The 22,855-nt window shown below is 40.4% G+C and overlaps 1 protein-coding gene across 1 annotated transcript in view; it reads left to right on the top strand.

Annotated features, from left to right (window-relative positions):
• LOC126267564 (methyl farnesoate epoxidase-like) overlaps positions 1–22,855 on the top strand; it is a 137,292-nt gene that overhangs the window by 49,029 nt on the left and 65,408 nt on the right. Inside the window, exons 3-4 of the mRNA XM_049972870.1 lie at positions 7,596–7,848; positions 21,506–21,632. Of these exons, the coding sequence (XP_049828827.1) occupies positions 7,596–7,848; positions 21,506–21,632 (380 nt within the window). The remainder of the gene's footprint in view (positions 1–7,595; positions 7,849–21,505; positions 21,633–22,855) is intronic.

The following is a 22,855-nucleotide window of genomic DNA, read 5'->3' as shown; positions in this document are numbered from 1 at the left end:
ATGCCTATTTCCAGTACTAGGAGCTCATTTTGTGTGTTTGAAATTGCACAACATGAGTCTTGACGAGATTGTAGCTTATAGAATCTGCTGTGGAACAGTTGCAGGCCTATTTGACTATCATCTGTGATTTGTATAGTATGATTCAGTTTGAGTCCTTTAATAATATTCTCAGTAAACACTAAAGATTTTGAATAATCATTTACAATGATTGGAAAATGATTTGCGTAAGGTATGGACAGGAGTGGCTCCAATACTGAAGACTATTGTTCAAGCATGAAGGATTTCACTAACACCATAGTAATTTAGTATTTAGTTACCCCAGTAGAATTACATGGTACACACAATTAAAGGCCCTGTTGGGGCCACAGAACATGTCTCCATCACAGTTTATGTTGTTTATCTCTGTCAGAAATTCATTTGTAATATCATATATTGCCTTTTCTGCAGATGATCATTTACTAAATCCAGAGTTAGAGACAGCAAGCTACTGTTTGCTGTGAACAATGTGTTAGTTTTCTAATGGAGGAGACACTCTTAGAAACGTTTTACATGTCAGAAAAACTTAAATGGATCTGTAATTGGATGTGATTTGCTGATCTCCAATTGTAGAGATGTTGCTACTGCATGTTTAAGTCTGTCAGTAAATATTCCTTGAGCCATTGACTGATTACAAAGATAGCTCAAGGGTTGTTCTATCAAAGCAGCACAATATTATAATACTCTAATAGAAATGGCATTAAAGTAAGACAAATTACCATCATTCATCAGTACAACAAAAATTTCATTTAGGGTTGGTAATGTAATAAATGCATGATCTGCAAAAGGTCTGAGGTTACTAATATATTGCCTGCAAGTTCATTAATTTATAACATGAATAGCAAGGGTCTCAACACCCTTCCCTGGAGCACACCTGAAGACATTTCTAGATCCGACAATGACTCTCTATACAAGGTAACATGCTGCATCCTACCTACCAGCAAGTCCTCAGTCCACTCATAAATTTTGATAGATACTCACTATGATTGAACTTTTGACAATAAGCATAGGTGTGGTACTGAGTTAAATGTTTTTTGTAAATCAAGAAATATTGCACCTACCTTACTGCCTTGATACAAACCTTTCAGTACTCATGTGAGAAAAACGTGAGTTGGGTTTCACATGATCGGCATTTTTGGAATTCATACTGACTGACATCGAGGAGGTCATTCTGTTTAAGATTCCTTATTATGTTTGAGCTCAGATTATGTTTTAAAATTCTACAACAGATTGATATCAAGGATACTGGATGGTAGTTTTGTGGATCACTTCTGCTTCCCTTCTGGTAGACAGGTGTGACCTATATTCTTTTTTCAAGAACTGGGCCTGTGTTCTTCTTCAAGAGATCTACAATATATTATAATTAGAAGAGAGACTAGCTCAGCTGAAAACTCAGTATAAAATCTGTCAGGGATTCCATCACACCCAGCAGTTTTATTAAGTTTTAACAATTTCAGCTGCTTCTCAACACCGCTAACACTAGTACTTATTTCATTCATCTTTTCAGTGATCTGCAGATTACATTGGGGCAATTTTTCTGGGTTTTCCTTTATAAAAGAACATTTGAAAATGGAGTTAAGCATATCAACATTTGCTTTGCTATGCTCAACTTCAGTTCCTGTCTTATTCATTAGGGACTGGACACTAACTTTGGTGCTGCTAACAGCCTTTACACACAACCAGAATTTCTTTGCACTTTACGAAATATCATTTGACAGTATTCTCATACCATATTCATAGAAGTTGTCAGGCATTGCTCTCTTAGCAGCCAAACATGTTTTGTTCAGCATCTCCCTATCTACAGTTCTGTGCATTGTTTTACATCTATTATGAAGTAGTCTCTGTTTCTTTACAATGATTGTATACCATGGAGATAACATCCCATTATGAACTGTTCTGCTGGGTACAAAACAATCATGTGCATGGCCAACTATTCTTTTAAACTTGAGCCATAGTTCCTCCATGTGCTCCTGCCCTCTGCTGAAAGTTTCAAGTTCCTGATTGAGATATAATGCTACCAATATTTTATCTGGTTTGCCAAACATGTATGTTTTTGTGCTTGTTTCAATTGTCCTTTGTACTCTGGTAATCACTGTTGCCACTATCACATCGTGGTCACTGATACCATTTTTGATGTGATCATTCTTAAAGAGATAAGGTCCTACATTTGGTGTCAGTTAGGTGTTGGGAAAAGTAGTGTTAAATAGTGGCAAGGCCATGGGCATTAGGGATGTAGAGGGAGGTTGCAACAACATTAATGAGCAGGGCACCATGTGGTAAAGGAAGTGGAAGAGTAAAGAGTAGGTGGAGGAAATGGTTGGCTTATTTTATTGAGAAGGGAATGTTATGGTAGAGGCCTGAAGGTGTTGGTCCAAGAAAGCAGAGATTCTCTCCATGGATGAACAGTAACCAGCCTCAATGGGTCATCCCGGCTGGTTGAGTTTCTGGACTTTAAGAAACGTATAGAAGTCAGGAGTGCAGGGACTGGTAATAGTGAGGAGAGACGTTCTGGTTTGGGTGTAAGGATTCTGGTGAGACTGGAGATTCTGTTGGATTTCTGGAATTAGGTCACTATGGGAGGATTTGACAGCTGCTGGAGTCTCTTTGCCAGGTAACACCTACAGTTCAAACTCATAATGGTAGAGCCTTTGTCATCATGTAGGATTATAAGATAAGGAACAGTTTTTAGGTGATGGGTTACGGTTCATTCTACAGTTGTAATGGCAGCTTCCATGTTGAGAGATTTGGAGAATGATGGTGAAGCATGCTTTGAGGTCAAGAAATTCTGGAATGATAAAAGCAAGTGATTTAGGGGTAGTTCAGATGGATTGTAGTTGGATGGAGGAGTGAACTGAGTTATTTAGGATTCAACATTCGCTTTGGCCAATTCTGATTGGTAGGGTTGATGGCAAAAAAGTGTATCCACTGTAGGGGTTGGGGGAAGGAGAGAAGATCTTTAACAAGTCCAGCAAGTATGAATTTGGAAGTGGGGCAAAAGGTAAGGCCTTTGAAATGGGCTGATACTTCTGTTAGACTGAGGCTTTTGGAAGAAAGGTTCCTGACAGTGTTTTGGACCTGTTTAGTCTCTGTATTCTGTTTGGTGGTGGGAGGGAGTTTCAGTGTAAGAGTGATTTGCAGGAATTTGGGACTGCAGAGCAGAAGAAATTTATGGATGGAGAAGAGATAATGCAATGAGATTTGGTCTGATTTACATGGTTTCGCAGGACCAGGTTGGTGATAGCTATGGACTGATGGAATTTGAGTAGATAGAGATAATTGTGAAAGGAGTAGTTGCAACCATAGATGAGTAATTTAATGGTAGAGACATTTGGCAGGGTTCCATGAGCATTACAAGAATGCAAGTACAGTATTTGGGGCTAGGTTCAGGCCAGGGATAAGGAAACTTTTCTATCGTGGTGGATAGAAGAAGCAAGGATCCATGGTGGAGTATAAAAAATGCATAAAAATCCACAAAATAAGTAAAAATACGTGTGAAAAATCGCAAATAGTACTGAGTGAATGAACCATGACAAAAAGTGAAAGGTGAAAACGAACTAAAATTGACTTGAAAACACAATAAGATTAATGAGAAAAATAAATAAAAGAGTGATATGTGGAATCCAAGTTGGTGGCTGAATATGTGTGAAGAGAGGGGACAGCAGATGTAAAAGGACAGATTGTGGTTAGTATGTACGTGCTGGAATAAGGAAAGAGAAAGAGGGTGAGGTGGGGTTGGTTTGGCAGATTGGAATTCAACAAGTTCATGTGGTACAGGAAAGTACAGAAAATAAAATGTGAAAATTCAAGAGAATTAGGATGAAAGAATGATAATTTTGAAGTCTGGCATCAGTTATACTGGTGGGACTAATGTGGCACATAAGATGTTGCATCAACAATCAGTGTGGTCAAGTAGCCATGTGTTGTGCACAGACAAGATGATTTATACAGTGGGAAACACAAGTCAGAGCTTGTGCAGTTTGGAAGGCAACATGTAAAAGACAGGAATGACAAGAAAGAAAAGGATGGATACTGAGTAAAGTAATGTGTTAGAGGGTAGTAACAATGAAAAATAGTGCAGGCTAGCAGGATGGAAGAAAAGCCACTAGGAAAAATCACACAATGGGAAATCCAGGATGGAATAACGACAGTATTAAGGAAAGGGCAGATTTCTACTCACCATATAGAGGAAAGATTTGAGTGACAGACAGATGTGACAGAAAGCTTGCTATACATTTTATCTTTTGGCCAAAAGGCCTTCTTCTAAAGTAAAAAATACACACACATTCAGACAAGCATAACTCACACACCCACATGATCACTGTCTCTGGTCACCGAGGCCGGACTGCATACAGCAAATGTGCCTGATGGGAGAAGCAAGCTGTGGGTGGTAGGGGTAAGGAGGAGGCTGGTACAGGGAGGTGGAGCGATACCAGGGTAGTATATCTGTTCTTTCTGAAGGCCTTATCATTTTCCGCACTCCCAAATACAGTCATGCTGGACTTATTAAAGATTTTCTCTCCTTCAACTCATCCCTACAGTGCAAACACTTTTTCACCACCAACCCTATAAATCAGATTTAGCCCAAAGCCAATGTTGAATCCTGAATGACTCAGTTCACTCCTCTATCCAGCTGTGATCCATACCTGTAAACATTCCAGAATCACTCATGCTAACATTCCAAAATTTCTTGACCACAAACCTTGCCTCACCATAATTTCCCACATGGAAACTAATCTTATATGTGCAGAAAAACTGATCTCAACCTTATAATACTATCTGACAACAAAGGCTCGACCACTGTGGTAGGCAAAAGGGCTTCACCAGCTGTCGGATTCATCCACTTATGAGCCCTGCCTCAGTAGCCCCATTCCAAAAATCTGAAAGGATCTCTAGTCTCTCCTCAAATACTGAGGCCCATCCCAAAACCTTTTCAATGAGTCTGTCTTCTCAGACCTGCCACTTCCCACACTTCTACCTCCTATATTCTTCCTAAAATCCATAAACCATCTCACAGCGGTAGTCCAAGGCCCACTGAATCTATACAATATCCTTGTCCGTCCTTATCCCACATCTGCTCCCAAATCCTTGCCCTGTATCCCTGTAATAGACCTAGATGCATGACCTGTCCCATAAATTCTGCTACCACTACCCACTCCAGTCAGGTGACAGGCAGAGCTGCCTGTGAAAGCAGTTGTGTGATGTACAAATTAAGCTGCAACCACTTTGCTGTTTTCTACAGTCCTCAAACTTCCTTAGTCCCTGTCCTTCACCTACCTGTTCCCTTCTCTGCTCCCACTCTGGCATTAAACAGCCTTCTATTCCACTAGCGCACCCAGTAGTCTTTTTCCGCTTCCATACTTCTCTTCTTTTCTACTACCCCCCCCCCCCTCCCCCACCCCCCCCCACCCCCCCAAACCTCCCAGTTACACATAACAGTCCTACACTGTCCCCACTGTATCCCTGTGCACTTTCACAAGCAACAGTACACCTTCCCCCACTCCTGTCCTGTTATCCCTCCACCTACATGCTCCAGGCTCCCCCTTACTGTCTTCACCCACATATTGGACAGTTGCTGTATGAGCTGGTGGTCATGAGTGTGTGTTTGGCCAAAATCGCAAATGTATAGCAGTCTCTGTGTTGTGTCTGTTGTGGCTCATGCTCTCCTCTATATGGTGAGTAGCAGTCTATGCTTATCATAATATTTTCATTATTCCATCCTAGATTTTCCACTGTTTGAATTTAAAATTTTTATTTTGTGAATAAATCTTTTTTGATGTGTACTGTAAAATTCTCAAGGCCATTACAGCTAGAGCAAAAGAATACTTTTACAAAGTTGGGGAAGGAATTGGACTTTGTTGTTTGAAGTATATCTGCATATTCACTTAAAATTATTTAAGAACTTCATAATGAACTTTAGGCATGATGCCTTCCAATAATTAATCACTATGGTCTCTCATGCAGTTAAAACTTAATAACTTGTAACACAAGTTATATATTAACAATGAAAATGTTACTGATAATACACTCCTGGAAATTGAAATAAGAAACCCGTGAATTCATTGTCCCAGGAAGGGGAAAATTTATTGACACATTCCTGGGGTCAGATACATCACATGATCACACTGACAGAACCACAGGCACATAGACACAGGCAACAGAGCATGCACAATGTCGGCACTAGTACAGTGTATATCCACCTTTCGCAGCAATGCAGGCTGCTATTCTCCCATGGAGACGATCGTAGAGATGCTGGATGTAGTCCTGTGGAACGGCTTGCCATGCCATTTCCACATGATGCCTCAGTTGGAGCAGTGTTTGTGCTGGACGTGCAGACCGCGTGAGACGACGCTTCATCCAGTCCCAAACATGCTCAATGGGGGACAGATCCGGAGATCTTGCTGGCCAGGGTAGTTGACTTACACCTTCTAGAGCACGTTGGGTGGCACGGGATACATGCGGACGTGCATTGTCCTGTTGGAACAGCAAGTTCCCTTGCCGGTCTAGGAATGGTAGAACGATGGGTTCGATGACAGTTTGGATGTACCGTGCACTATTCAGTGTCCCCTCGACGATCACCAGAGGTGTACGGCCAGTGTAGGGGATCGCTCCCCACACCATGATGCCGGGTGTTGGCCCTGTGTGCCTCGGTCGTATGCAGTCCTGATTGTGGTGCTCACCTGCACGGTGCCAAACACGCATACGACCATCATCGGCACTAAGGCAGAAGCGACTCTCATCGCTGAAGACGACACGTCTCCATTCGTCCCTCCATTCACGCCTGTCGCGACACCACTGTAGGCGGGCTGCACGATGTTGGGGCGTGAGCAGAAGACGGCCTAACGGTGTGCGGGACCATAGCCCAGCTTCATGGAGACGGTTGCGAATGGTCCTCACCGATACCCCAGGAGCAACAGTGTCCCTAACTTGCTGGGAAGTGGCAGTGCGGTCCCCTACAGCACTGCGTAGGATCCTACGGTCTTGGCGTGCATCCGTGCATCGCTGCAGTCCGGTCCCAGGTCGCCGGGCACGTGCACCTTCCGCCGACCACTGGCGACAACATCGATGTACTGTGGAGACCTCACACCCCACGTGTTGAGCAATTCGGCGGTACGTCCACCCGGCCTCCCGCATGCCCACTATACACCCTCACTCAAAGTCCATCAACTGCACATACGGTTCACATTCACGCTGTCGCGGCATGCTACCAGTGTTAAAGACTGCGATGGAGCTCCGTATGCCACGGCAAACTGGCTGACACTGACGGCGGCGGTGCACAAATGCTGCACAGCTAGCGTCATTCGACGGCCAACACCGCGGTTCCTGGTGTGTCCACTGTGCCGTGCGTGTGATCATTGCTTGTACAGCCCTCTCGCAGTGTCCGGAGCAAGTATGGTGGGTCTGACACACCGGTGTCAATGCGTTCTTTTTTCCATTTCCAGGAGTGTATAATGTAAATGGACAGATAAAAAAATGTACATTAAGGATACTGTAGTGACCTGCAACTATATATTAGTTCGTAAAGCGAAAACCTAATTTCCAACTCTGCTGTGTCACCACAGGAGTGGTTTTTACAGATGGTACACACTGGCTTGAGCAACGTCGATTCCTGCAAAGGCGACTACGTGATCCAGATATTGCCGCTGAGGCCTGTGACCTTGTTGATGACTTGGCTAAGCGCTGCCAGCATCCTGTACCAATGCACACGGCTTTCGATATATGTGTCCTCAATTCACTTTGGGCAATGCTGGCTGGTAAACGATTTGCGTTGAATGATCATCGTCTCTCTGAGCTACTAAACATTGTCCACTCGAGGTACAAGCTATTAGTATTATGCTTAAGAGCTGTCATTATTATTATTTAAAAGTACTTTTGTATTCCAGAGAACTAGTACAGTGAAGTTTATATTATACAGTACAGTACAGTAAAGTTTATATTATACACCACAATGATAATTGCAGTAAGAGTATCTGGCCCTTTAGTCTGCCTCCATCCTTTTATGTGCTTTGTTTGTTTATTTTTTCTCTCTTTGTTATCTTTCTTTTTTCCATGTCCCTTCCTCTGTACCCTCTACTACCCCAAGCTTCCTCAGTATAGCCCCACTCAAAATGTGTTATCTGATTTTATCATGTTGGAACTTCCAGGAATGTGTAATTCACTTATTATATAGATTTCCCAGTGATCATAATTACAAGCTAATACTAACCCGGCACATCCCATAATTGAGAGCAAGTGACACAGCTGAAATGGCTCACAGCAAGTATGAAGATGCCATTTTCACAAAACCTGAAACCCTGCTCCTGTCAACAGCATATACATTGGAGAACGAGATCAAAATTTTAGCTGAACTTTCCAACTGTACAGTTACATCAGTCTATAAGCTACCAAATTCTGTTTTTTCCTTTGATGAACCAGTGAACTTAAGGAATGAGAAAGTAAACTTTGTGGTGAGAGATTTTAATTGCCACAGTACTGAATGGTGATATGAACACAGTGGCAATACGTCTACATCTACATCTACATTCATACTCCGCAAGCCACCCAACGGTGTGTGGCGGAGGGAACTTTACGTGCCACTGTCATTATCTCCCTTTTCTGTTCCAGTCACGTATGGTTTGTGGGAAGAACGACTGTCTGAAAGGCTCTGTGCGCGCTCGAATCTCTCTAATTTTACATTTGTGATCTCCTCGGGAGGTATAAGTAGGGGGAAGCAATATATTTGATACCTCATCCAGAAATGTACCCTCTCGAAACCTGGCGAGCAAGTTACACCACGATGCAGAGCACCTCTCTTGCAGAGTCTGCCACTTGAGTTTGCTAAACATCTGCGTAATGCTATCACGGTTACCAAATAACCCTGTGATGAAATGCACCACTCTTCTTTGGATCTTCTCTATCTCCTCCGTCAACCTGATCTGGTACAGATCCCACACTGATGAGCAATACTCAAGTATAGGTCGAACGAGTGTTTTGTAAGCCACCTCCTTTGTTGATGGACTACATTTTCTAAGGACTCTCCCAATGAATCTCAACCTGGTACCCGCCTTACCAACAATTAATTTTATATCATCATTCCATTTCAAATCGTTCCGCACGCATACTCCCAGATATTTAACAGAAGTAACTGCTACCAGTGTTTGTTCCGCTATCGTATAATCATACAATAAAGGATCCTTCTTTCTATGTATTCGCAATACATTACATTTGTCTATGTTAAGGGTCAGTTGCCATTCCCTACACCAAGTGCCTATCCGCTGCAGATCTTCCTGCATTTCGCTACAATTTTCTAATGCTGCAACTTCTCTGTATACTACAGCATCATACATGAAAAGCCGCATGGAACTTCCGACACTATCTACTAGGTCATTTATATATATTGTGAAAAGCAATGGTCCCATAACACTCCCCTGTGGCACACCAGAGGTTACTTTAACGTCAGTAGACGTCTCTCCATTGATAACAACATGCTGTGTTCTGTTTGCTAAAAACTCTTCAATCCAGCCACACAGCTGGTCTGATATTCCGTAGGCTGTTACTTTGTTTATCAGGCGACAGTGCGGAACTGTATCGAACGCCTTCCGGAAGTCTAGGAAAATAGCATCTACCTGGGAGCCTGCATCTAATAATTTCTGGGTCTCATGAACAAATAAAGCGAGTTGGGTCTCACACGATCGCTGTTTCCGGAATCCATGTTGATTCCTACAGAGTAGATTCTGGGTTTCCAAAAATGACATGATACTCGAGCAAAAAAAATTACAAATAAAGGGAAGCTGCCTCAACATTGGGCAAGTGTTAGTGAACTATCTCTTATTCATGACAGTAAACTGCACCTTCCTTCAACAGTGGCCGTTGGCAAAAAGGATACAATCCAGATTTGATTTTCATTGCCAATAGCATAGCACGACTAGCGCAACAGTGCTTTAAAACAGTATGCAACCTGATGCAAAAGTCTCTCTACATATCAATCCTGAGTCAGATTAATCCAGCTAACCAACCACAGTGTGTTCCCTTTCATTCTAGATATAACTTCAAAAAAGCAGACTGGTTAAAATTCTCTTCTGTACTGGATGTCATGGTCCAAAACACCAAACCAGTTCCGAAGGCATATGGTCAGTTAAACTAACAATGTCGAGAAGAGTTCCTGTAAGTGTTTTCTGCATAGATCAGACTCATCTGAACTGTGCCCCTGGGGCGTGAGTGGCTGCGATTGCACAAGGCCACCAGGCCCGGCAAATTTGTATGTTATTGCAGTGGCTGAGCTGTGTCGCTTAGCTGACTGTGCGGTCCGCCTCGTTGTGCCACTGTATGCGCACTTTGTACACAAGCAATGATGTGACACAAAGTCATTAGTCAACAGACATAAAACTACAGTGTATCAAGATGGATGGTCAACAGCAACAGACAAAAAAAAGGAGGAGTGGCACATCTGCACTATTTAAACCCGAGTGGGAAATTAATTCCTTTTTTACTGCTGTTGAAAGTCGTGTCAAATGTTCAGTATGTCATTGGAACCTCATGTGTTTAAAAAAAGTACTTGACTAAATGGCACTTTAATAGCTGTCACAAAGATCAGTTCAAAAATTTGTGGCAAGAGGAACGCCAGTCAAAGCTTGAAGAACTAAAAGAAAATTTCAAGCAGTATTACAGTGAAGTAAGTGTTTCTTATTGTATGACTCTTTATTATTTATAAAGATGATAAATAAAACTTTATTTTATAATGTGATGTCTCACTTGACTATATGCCAATTATTGAATATCAGATTATCAGCAACAAGGAACATTTCTTTCCAGTTAATTTTTATATTTGAGTTGCATTTAAGTTTCAGGTGCATTATTTTTACCACTTTCTGAAAAGCCATCACACACACACTCCCTCAGTCAGCAAAGTGTCATTAGAGTCATTCTTTGCTTTTGTGTACTTGTGTTTTGATGGATGGGAAAACATATATTGCAGTTTGATCTACATTTTCAATTAATTAAAATGCAAGTATTCCAAGAAATAAAAACTTATTTTGCAACCACATTTTGCTATCCTTGCTAGCATCTATGACTGCTTTTCAGGGGAATGGGAGGAAAATGCACCTGAAACCAATCTTTCTTTGTTAGTTTTTTATTTGGGTTTCAATGAATGAAGTAATTAATTGTTTAAATGATAAACATGTTTTAAAAACAGGATTGTACAAAATTAATTGTAAGTGTATGGTCGGAAAAGTTTGCATCCAAGTTGCAAATGCTAGCTGAGCATTGTGAAAGCAGCAAAACCCTTTGCAGCTGGGGTTCTCATCAAGGATCGCCTGGTTGACTCAGCATATTATATTTGTCCAGCAGACCTCATGGAAAAATTTGAAAAAATAGCTCTTTCACCTCAAAATGTTGCTCACCGAGCCAAAGATATTGCCTCAAATATGGAGCAGCAATTAATGGAGAGAGCAGCAAACTCCATTTCATTTTCTGTCACTCTTGATAAGTCCACAGATGTTGCAGATATATTTTAGCTCATCATATATATCTGAGGCACCGACAACAGTCCGCGTGTCATGAAAGAATTTCTCAACCTTATTCCATTAAAAGACACAACCACAGGTTTGGATATCTTTCTAGCCTTGGAAAACGTGTTTTAGTCAATGGGTTTAAAATGGGAATGCCTGACCAGTATAACAGCTGATGTAGCCCCTGTGCTACAATGGATACACACTGGATTCCTGGGTTAGGTCAGGTGGCAAATGGCTGAAGTCAGCTGTTCCTTATTCATGGTAGTCCATTGTCTGATACACCAGGATGAACTTTGTGTGAAGATTGTCAACATAAGAAAACATTATGGGCACAGGTGTTCGAAAGATTAATTATCTTTGCTTGCATGAGCTCACACAATGCCAATTTAAGGAATATCAGATTGATATCGATGCAGAATACCCGAAATCCCCTACCATGCGGAAGTAAGATGGCTGAGCAGAGGGAAGGTGCTTCATCAGTTTTTCTCCTTGAGGGATTGAATCAATACCTTTTTGGAAATGATAGGACATCCAGAAGAATTACTTTGTGATCCTAAGTAGGTGGCAAATTTGGATTCTTTTAGTGACCTAAGTGGTCATTTAAATACTTTGAATATTTCACTCCAAGGCAAAAATCTCTTTGTTGTTGGTTTAGTGCAAATGATTGAAGCATTAAAAAAAAAAGAAATCTTATTTTGTGGGAAAAGAGTTGCGCAAGAAGCACTGTGGACACTTCCCTGCATTACACAGTGTTAAGAAATGCTATTGTCATTTTCTAGAGTTTTGATTATTTGTTCATTGTAGCACATTACTGCTGTTTCTGTAATTTTACCTGTATAGACATCATGTTTTCTGTTTAGTAACTTATAATTATTTAGATACTTCTTGATCCTGTGCTTCATCAATTTTTCTAATTTCCTGGAAAATGTCAGGAGTGATACTAGCTGATTGTTTTCTACCTTATACTTGTTGCCATTTTTAAATAATGTCTTCATTGATGAGATTTTCAGTTTTTTCAGAAACACTCCTTCGCAAAATATAAGTTGCTTTTCTAATCTGTGAAACTTTAATTTTATGATAGAAATAGGTGCCTCATCTAATCCTGCCAATCTTTTAAGTTTCAAGCTTTTAACACTTTTAACACTTCATGTTCATTTGTTGGTTCCACCACATGCTACATGCAGCTTTTGAGCATACTGGTTTTTCTTGATTTGAGGAAGCTGAATTGATGAAGCAACTGTTTATAAAATTTGGCAATTTGTTTTTTTAATACTGAAATTTGTTACATTTTTCAGAATTATATCCTTGTCTTCTCATTTCCTCCCTGTTATAGTCTTCACAACATCCTTATAGCTTTTGATTTGTTTTTGACTGTCTTATTAAGCTATCATTACTGATCAATTTTGCCTTGACAAGTGTGAGTGTGTCCAAGAACAGACAGTCATATGTATCAATGCCCTCTCTGTACTTTTTTGTGCTCAGAACAAGATTTATTGCTTGCCAATGACAGTGCCCTAGATTTGGCCCAGTTTTTGAGAAACATTATCTGAATGAAGATATGGTAATGTATTTTATTGTATTTAATTGACCCAAGTAGTCATAATATTGTACAATTTGCACATATGATATTGGACAAGTCAGTATACATTTTTACAAGTAATTTTTATAAGTTATTTTTACAATTGTATTACTGCAATTTTAATTGTTTCATGAAAGTTTGTTCAGTATTACAAGAAGGTAATAGACATTGTATTGTACTTTCACTTGTTCATACTTGAAGAGGACATGCTCTATAATAAGGCCTATGTGATCAATTATTAAGAAATTCTCTAACATTTATTACCTTTTTCAAAACTTTATTTACTGTGTAAAAGTTTTGTTTGAAAAGAAATTTTTTTTAAAATTGATATGTGAAAACTATTGGTATTTCTGTCTTCTTTTTGGTGCATTATTGTACATCAGTATCCCAACATGTAAGACACTTTTCTGGTAACAAGTTGTTGTGGACTGAAAGATATGTAAGTCAGACTGCTGTCTTGCTTTGTAGCAATGAAGTTCATTTAACATTATTGAGCAGTCATTGCTTAATGGGTAGGCTTTAACAAATTATATAATACTATAAATGTAGACAGATAACAGTGTCATAATGCTATGTTTCTTGAAATGTTGCCCGCATGATTAATTATATCTCAGATAGCATATTATGTGTACTGCCCCCCCCCTTTTTTTCATTTTAAAGATATTCTGTAGCAGGGTAAGTTCCCCCAGAACATGATCCCATACTGTAGTATGGAGTGAAAGTAAGAATAATATACTTGTTTAAGGGCTAATTTGGTGATTGACTTGCTAAGTACCCTTGGAATATAACGCACAGCTGACAGCTTATTTGAGATATAACTTATATGTGTGTTCCATTTTCTTTCTTCAAGCCCTATACCAAGAAACTTAATGGGGCTCGCACTGGAGAGCTCTTAGTTGATTAGGGACAAGTTGAAAATTTCTCTTTTTTGAGATCAGCGGGTGAAGCTTATGTAGGTTGTTTTTGCACATTTATGATGAGCTTGTTCTCACTGAATCACTCACTCAATTGTGACATAAGTGGTTTAACCTTATGATCATGGTCAACTTTGTCTGTGCCTGTCACCAGAGTATTTGTGTCATCTGCAAACAGTGTCGTATGCCCTGAAGTAAGCTTTACATTAGTGTCATCACAATATAACGGAGACAGTACACCATATTTAACAGGTGTTTTCTCAGAGGAGTGTACAGTACACTGATGAACATTAGTATTCTTTTTTTCCAAATTTCATTTCAACTTTTTGTACTCTATTTGATAGAGATGATTCTAACCATTGGTTTGTGGTTCCTCTCACATCTTTATTAGTTAACTTTCTAAGGAGTATGGCGTACTCAATAATATCAAAACTTTTAGACAAATTTTAAAAAATACCAGCAGTAATTTCCTCACTATCCAAAGATTTTAAGGTTGTGTCAAGATATTCATATACTGCTGTGCTGGTTGTTTTAGCTTTTATAAATCCACACTGGTACTCCAATATCAAACAGAATCTGTTAATAAACCTTTCTAATCTGGTGTACAACAATTTCTCAAATATTTTTGAAAATGTGCTGAATTGTGCTACTGGCCTGTAACTAGATACATCATTTATCTTTTTGTGGAGTGAGATAATGTAAGCGATCTTAAGGTGACCAGGGAAAAATCCTTTACAAAAGGATTCATTAATTAAAACTGTTAATGGTTCTATGATGTATTCCTTACAATTATTTACGATAAAATCTGGTATGTTGTCACTGCCACTACAGTATTTATTTTTTAGTGTTTTTGTAACTGTGAGCACTTCAGTGTTCGAGGCTTTGTAGAGAAACATTGATGGTTGTATGGTTTCCACGCATAGTGGGTGTTGAGTACTGGCTCTGTGGCAGTTCTTCTTTACCAGATTTTCAACTATTGTACTGAAATAGTCATTAAAAGTATTTATGATTTTTCTGGTTCCGATATCAACTCATCATTTAGATTCAGTTTCAAAGTTTAGTTTACAGCACAATATTTGTTGTTACTTTCAGTTGTTATATCTTTGCAAATGCATTTCATTTTATTTTTAGGTGCTGTCATTAATTAATCATTATATAACTTTTTTGCTTCCTGAATTACTTTTCAGTAGACAGCACAGCCAGACTTAAAGTATGTTCTAAACTTATCACAACATGGCAGACAGTGTAAATAACAAGTATGTTAGCTTGGGAAACATAAATGAAAATTGAGCGAAAAATGTATGACATTCATAAAAATCAGTTTTTATTACCTTAAGTACATCGTGGGTAATATCATTCAAGGGTCAGGAACAAGGCTCTAGAAATAGTGAACTACCGTCACTTATGCGAACCCAAATGAAATGGTTCCTGGGTGTGGTATGTGTGATGTTCCCCCAAATGGAATTACATCCATTGAAAATGAAAATATGCCATGTACTAAATGTGTAGCTGATACTGAACATTTGAAAGAGTGCATCATAAATATGCAATCAACTCCTTTGCTTTGTTAATTTATGTATTTTTTGTAATTTATGTATATATAACTATGATTGTTATACAATCATATATGTGTTTAATTGTATAAATTTTTGGAATACTTCTGGGATGAGAAATAAATAAATAAATAACCCTTAAAAAGTGTGTCTCCGGGTGATCTGTAATTCTGCTTGTAGCTGCTAATAGCTCCTTGTTTCTGACTACAAGTGAGACTTGAATAACTGCTAATGACTGTTATGCATAAATCTATGTAGTCTGAATGACTCAGTACACCTCTTTTCCCTCCATGATGAAGAAGCTAATACTTCTGAAATCTAGGATAGTTTCTTGTACTTTAGGATGTGTCTGTCAGCAGTTCTAAGAATTTCACCACCTGAAGGCAAGAAACAGCAAGCCATTCTGTTTATAATTTTGTAGCTTTCTCAGCTGAATTTTTATTTTCATGTAATTATCATATTGCATATATATCCTGTTTCTTCCATTTAATTATATTTAAAATAAATAGAAAGGATTTCTTTTCCTTCATTTGCTATATTTTACAACAAAATTCATCCAATATTATTTACATAAACATAACAAGTCCAATATCATGAATGTGATAATATATGTGCTAAATAAATAAATAAAAATAAAATCTGTACCAGTCACAGCCAGGAGTATAATCGAACAAACTTGCAGTAGTTTTATGGCCAACAGCTTGCCCATTAGTCTTACAAAGCTCATATTACATGACTGCAAATGAATCAAAATGATTCATAGTTGCCAGAAGTAGAGATCAATGGAAATACAATGCATGTGTGAAGTTTATGGGCACCCTGATGGATAATGAACTGGGGTGGCACCAGCACTTGGCTAAGTTAACCACATAGCTAGATTCTGCCTGCTTTGCACATGGAAATATTACTCACAGTGTTGAACGTGCAGACAGAATTCTTTGCTTACTTTCATTCAAACTGCACTGTGGCATAATATTCTGGAGAAATGTAACTAAGGAGAAAAATTATTTATTCTACAGAGTCACACAAAAGAAAATTGTGTGATGCTGATAACCTAACATCTTATAGAAGCCTCTCCAGGGACCTCAGAATTCTTGCACTTACATGTCAATACACATTCTCCCTACCAGTATTTGTGGTTAGAAACAATAGTGAACTTGGAATGAACCTTGCAATCCACAACTACAACACAAGAGGTAAAAGCAATTTTCATAAACAGAGTAAAAGAATACCTGATTTTGAATTCCTTCTGCAATTTAACAGAAAATTTGCATTAGATAGTTCCTGACAGTTTATAGGCAGCAGACAGTGGTCTGCATAAAGTTATATACTGGCTTTCTTTGAGAATTTAGATAAAAACAGCAGATAAGTAGAACAGAAGGAGCAGTGACTTTTTTTTAAAAAAGTGTTTTCTACACATATAAAGTAATCTATAAGAAATTATAATAATCAAACAACAGAAAACCGAGGATGGAATGTAACAACGTTCCGAGATGGAAAGTTGCTGCTATTCATATAGTGGAGATGATGAGTTGCAGATAGGCTCATGGAATCCCCCCTCATGACCTTACCATCAAATTACCCATCTCTGGCTACCACCCCTCCTTTCACAATGAGATCCACCTGTTCAAATTCTGTCAATTCTTAGCCCACACCAACAAAGTCTGGCAAAACCACATCAACCAAGCCCAAGCCTCCTTGCGCAGTACCTTCTCTCCATCCACAAGATTCCCCTACTATGCAATCTCAAATTCCTTAATCAATAACACACTTTGAAACTCTTGTCCTGCAGGAACTTAAGCAACATGCACAATGCCACCTCAAAAAGCTCTCCATCCTGCTCACTTCCTACTCCCACCTTGGAGTGCCACTGTACATCACCTTTACAACAACCTCCAAACCTCCTCCATGCTCCAACATAGCTGACAAACCATGTCTTGCAGACTACTACACTTACCCCACCCTCCAAAACTCCCTCCCACCACCACACAGAATCCACAACCTAAGCAGACCCACAACACAGTCATGAAACTTTCCTCCAGAAGCCTTAGCCCCACAGAAATATCAGTCCTTTCCCCAAGGCCTCAACTTTTGCCCCACTGCCAAATTCAATCATGCAGGACTTGTTAAAGACCTTTTCTCCTTCTCCCATTCCCTACAGTGGAAACACTTTTTCGCCACCAACCCTACCAATCAGACTCCACCAAAGACCAATATTAAACCTTGCCTAACTCAGTTCATTCCTCCATCCAACCGTGATCCACCACCACTGCCCCCAAACCACCCCCTGTTAACTTTCCAGAGTTTCTTAACATTAAACCTTACCTCACCACCATTCCCCAAATCTCTCAACATGCAGACTAACCTTACATCCACAGAAATAACTGCAGTCTACCATCTAAAAACTGATCATGACATTATAATCCTACCTGTAGATGAAAGTTCCACCACTGTTGTTCTGAACCGCAAGGATTACCTGGCGGAAGGATACTTCCACCTACAAACCTTGCCACAGTGCCACATTCCAAAAATCCAGCAGGATCTCCAGTCACTATTCAAATCCTTAGGACCATCCCAGAACCTCTCCCTGGAGTCCATCTCTCTATTCATCCCTACCACTCCCTGCACTCCTACCTTCTACGTGCTTCCTAAAGTCCATAAACCGAACTACCCAGGATGCCCCATTGTGGCCAGTCACTGTGCCCCCACCGAGAGAATCTCTGCTCTCATAGACCAACACCTTCAACCTATTACCCGGAACCTATCCTCCTATACAAAAGATACCAACCACTTCCTCCACCTACTCTCCACAGTTCCTGTCCCTTTATCACACGGTGCCCTGCATGTCACTATTGATACCACCTCCCTGTACACTAACGTACCTAATGCCCATGGCCTTACCGGTATGAGACACTACCTTTCCCAACGCCTGACAGATTCCAAAACAACAACCTCCTTCCTAGTTGCCATGACCAACTACACACATCAAAAACAATTTTGCATTACCTCGGTTCTGAGAGTTCCGGAACCTGTACAGAATATTGGAACAGAGATCAATGTGTATTAGGCACTACCTTTCCCAACGCCTGACAGATTCCAAAACAACAACCTCCTTCCTAGTTGCCATGACCAACTACACACATCAAAAACAGTTTTGCATTACCTTGGTTCTGAGAGTTCTGGAACCTGTACAGAATATTGGAACAGAGATCAATGTAAACATCATTTCTGGCCTTTTAATTGCTCATAAAAACCACACATTGCATGTTGTACCACCATACAGTGAGACCTTCAGAGGTGGTGGGGGGTCCAGATTGCTGTACACACCAGTACTTCTAATACCCAGTACCACATCCTTTTTGCATTGATGCATGACTGTATTTGATGTGGCATACTATCCACAAGTTCATCAAGGCACTGTTGGTCCAGATTGTTCCACTCCTCAATGGCAATTCAGCATAGATCCCTCAGAGGGGTTGGTGGGTCACGTCATCCATAAACAGCCCTTTTCAATCTATTCCAGGCATTTTCAATAGGATACAGTTCTGGAGAACATACTGGCCACTCTAGCCAAGCAAAGTCGTTATTCTGAAGGAAGTCATTCATAAGATGTGCACAGTGGGGGTGCGAATTATAGGCTATGGAGACAAATGCCTCGCCAATATGCTGTCGATATGATTGCGCTGTTGGTTGGAGGATGGCATTCACGTATTGTACGCGGTTACGGCGCCTTCCATGACCACCAGTGGTGTACATCGGCACCACATAATGCCACCCCAAAACAGCAGGGAACCTCCATCTTGCTGCACTCCCTGAACAGTGTGTCTAAGGCGTTAAGCCTGACCCGGTTGCCTCCAAACACATCTCCAACAATTGTCTGGTTGAAGGCATATGTGACACTCATCGGTGAAGAGAACATCATGCCAGTCCTGAGTGGTCCATTTGGCATGTTGTTGGACCCATCTGTACCATGCTGCATGGTGTCATGGTTGCAAAGATGGACTCACCATGGATGTTAGGAGTGAAGTTGCGCGTCATGCTGCCTATTGCCCACAGTTTCTGTCATAACATGATGTCCTCTGGCTGTAGGAGAAGCATTATTCAACATGGTGGCATTGTTGTCAGAGTTCCTCCGAGACATAATCCATAAGTAGTGGTCATCCACTGCAGTAGTTGCCCTTGAGCAGCCTGAGTGAGGCATGTCATTGACAGTTCCTGTCTGTCCGTATCTCCTCCAAGTCCGAACAACATTGCTTTGGTTCACACTGAGATGCCTGCGCACTTCCTTCATTGAGAGCCCTTCCTAGCACCAAGTAACAATGCGGACATGATCAAACCATGGTATTAACCATCTAGGCATGGTTGAACAACAGACAGCATGAGCTGTGTACCTCCTTCCTGGTGAAATGACTAGAAGTGATCAGCTATTGGAGCCCCTCCGTGTAATAGGTGCTGCTCATGCATGGTTGTTTACATCTTTGGGCATGTTTGGTGACATCTTTTTTTCAGGGGTGATGCAAAACGTTTTTTGATGTGTGTATATCCTCATCCACAATTACTTCTTCTTTACCTACCTACAAACAAATCCAGGGTATGGCTATGGGCATTCACATGGCACCATCCTATGCAAACCTATTTATGGGCCAGCTAGATGAATCCTTCCTAAACACCCAGAATCCTAAACCCCTCACCTGGTTCAGATTTATTGATGACATATTTGCTATCTGGATCAAAGGTGAGGACACCCTATCCACATTCCTCCAGAATCACAACGACTTCTGCCCCATTTGCTTCACCTGGTTCAACTCAACCCAACAAGCCACCTTCCTAGATGTTGACCTCCACCTCAAAGATGGCTACATCAGTACCTCCATCCACATCAAACCTAATAACCAACAGCAATACCTCCATTTCAACAGCTGCCACCCTTTCCATACCAAGAAGTCCCTCTGTACAGCCTATCCACCTGTGTTCATCACATCTGCAGTGGCGAGCAGTCCCTCTCGAAATATACCGAGTGTCTCACTGAAGCCTCCACTGACCATAATTATCCTCCCCACCTTGTACAAAAACAGATCTCCTGTGCCTTATCTTTCCAGTGTCCCACCACCTCCCAGAGCCCCACCATCTGGCCACAGAGGAGCATTCCCCTTCTAACTCAGTACCATCCAGGACTGGAGCAACTGAATTACATTCTGTGCCAGGGTTTCGATTACCTGTCATTGTGCCCTGAAATGAGAAATCTTGTGCCCACTATCCTTCCCACCCCTCCCACAGTGGTATTCTGCCATTCACTGAACCTACACAATATACTCTTCCAATCTTACATGACCCCTGCTCCCAATACCTTACCTCAAGGCTCATACCCTGAAATAGACCTAGGTGCAAGACCTGTCCTATACATCCTCCCACCACCACCTACTCCAGTCCAGTCACTAACATCACCTATCCCATCAAAGGCAGTGTTACCTGTGAAACCAGTTATGTGGTCTACAAGCTAAGCTGCAACCACTGTACAGCATTCTGTGTAGGCATGACAACCAATAAGTTGTCTGTCTGTATGAATGGCCACCAATGAGCTGTGGCGAAGAACCAAGTGGACCATCCAGTTGCTGAACACACTGACAAACATGATATCCTTCATTTCAATGACTGCTTCTCAGCCTGTACCATATTGATTCTTCCCACCAACACCAGCTTTTCTGAATTGGGCAGGTGGGAACTTTCCCTGCAATACATCCTATGTTCCTATAACTCTCCTGTCCTCAACCTACGTTAGTCACTGTCCTCAAGCATCCAGCTCACATTCCAGCACTACACACCTGTCATTCCACCCCCACACCCAGTATTTTTTGATTTATTTAATTTAATTTTTTTATTCATTTCTATTTCTTTTCTTTTCTGCAATGTTTGTTACTGTTTTCATCCTTTCAGTTTTCGTGCTACTGATATGTCTGGTGGGCTGCTAAACCAAATGCCTTACCTCAGGTTTATTGCTCCCAGAGCCTCAGGATATATTACCCTTGTGAATAATTTACAGCGAATGTGGAACTTCATGAAGGTTAGTTGTAACATTAGGAGAACAGTGTAGTGTTATAGTTCAGTACTTAAGCTTCTATGTTCTTAGATTTACTTTCCCTCTGAATGATTTCTGCACAATTTGTTCACATTATCTTTTATAGGATAAATATATTGATATACGGACCATGTTAAGTATATGCTATGAGGGGTGGTGACGTGACATGTTGTGCTTCCAGGTTTTGTCATATATGTAGCAAAATAATAAGCTGTTGTTTCAAAGTTATTAGAAGATAGTACTGATCATAATTTCATATTCCCTTGGGGCAGGCAGACAGACACACACACACACACACACACACACACACACACACACACACACACAATGTAAAATACAGTTTTTCACTTTTCAGTTTGTGTGTGTACATATAAACTGTTTTAGAAAGGTGGAAAAAATCTTAGATACAGTTTTTGTAAATGTAATCTACGTACAGAAATTACAGGGTCCCACAAAACAGTAATAATTACTTAATGTTTGTGAACTATATTCGCAGGCTTTTGTTAATTTAAAATATAGTGACTGAAGGTACACACTGAAGGCAGATATTTGTACCCCTTATGTGAAGACAATAAGAATGAATTTTTGTACTATGTAGATGGATGTACAGCTTGACAGAGGATGTAAGATCCTTGTGCAAGGGCTTTACAAAGCAGGATAACATTGTGACAGTCTGTGGATTAGAAAAAAATATGTATAGGGATCAGGGCTACAATAGTGAGTGACCTGGTAAAAATAGCTTCTGCAACGAACCCTGCAAATGTTGGGTTGGTGCCTGCTTTCTAGTGATATGATCGGCTTCAATTAAATAGTTCTGTAAGACGGGTCAATATGGAGTTGGTTTGGCTGCTTCAAGTGGCTACTAGGGCAGATATGGGTGTGGTTCCTGTCGATGGTGTTGGTAGCTGGCAATTCAGTAGGCATGGCCTGCATCTCAGTAGGAAATGGAAGGGTAAATTGACTGGGTTGACAGCAAAACCTTTGGGGGGGGGGAGGGGGGGTACCTCTTTTTTAAGCTAAGGTTAGTGTCCAGTGATACAACACTGAAAGGAATCAAGCATAATGAGATCATATGAGAACAGTGAAAATAATGTTTGTATATTACCTTAGAATACCAGGGGATTAAAAACAATGCAGGTGAACTTATTGTTTGTTTGGAAAATTTAGAAACTGAGAATGCAATAGATGTATTATGCTTATCTGAATAT

This window comes from Schistocerca gregaria, chromosome 1 (genome assembly GCF_023897955.1).
Source record: "Schistocerca gregaria isolate iqSchGreg1 chromosome 1, iqSchGreg1.2, whole genome shotgun sequence".
NCBI lineage: Eukaryota > Metazoa > Arthropoda > Insecta > Orthoptera > Acrididae > Schistocerca > Schistocerca gregaria.
Note: the sequence above shows the minus strand (reverse complement) of the source record. Positions and strands in the feature narration are given on the sequence as shown.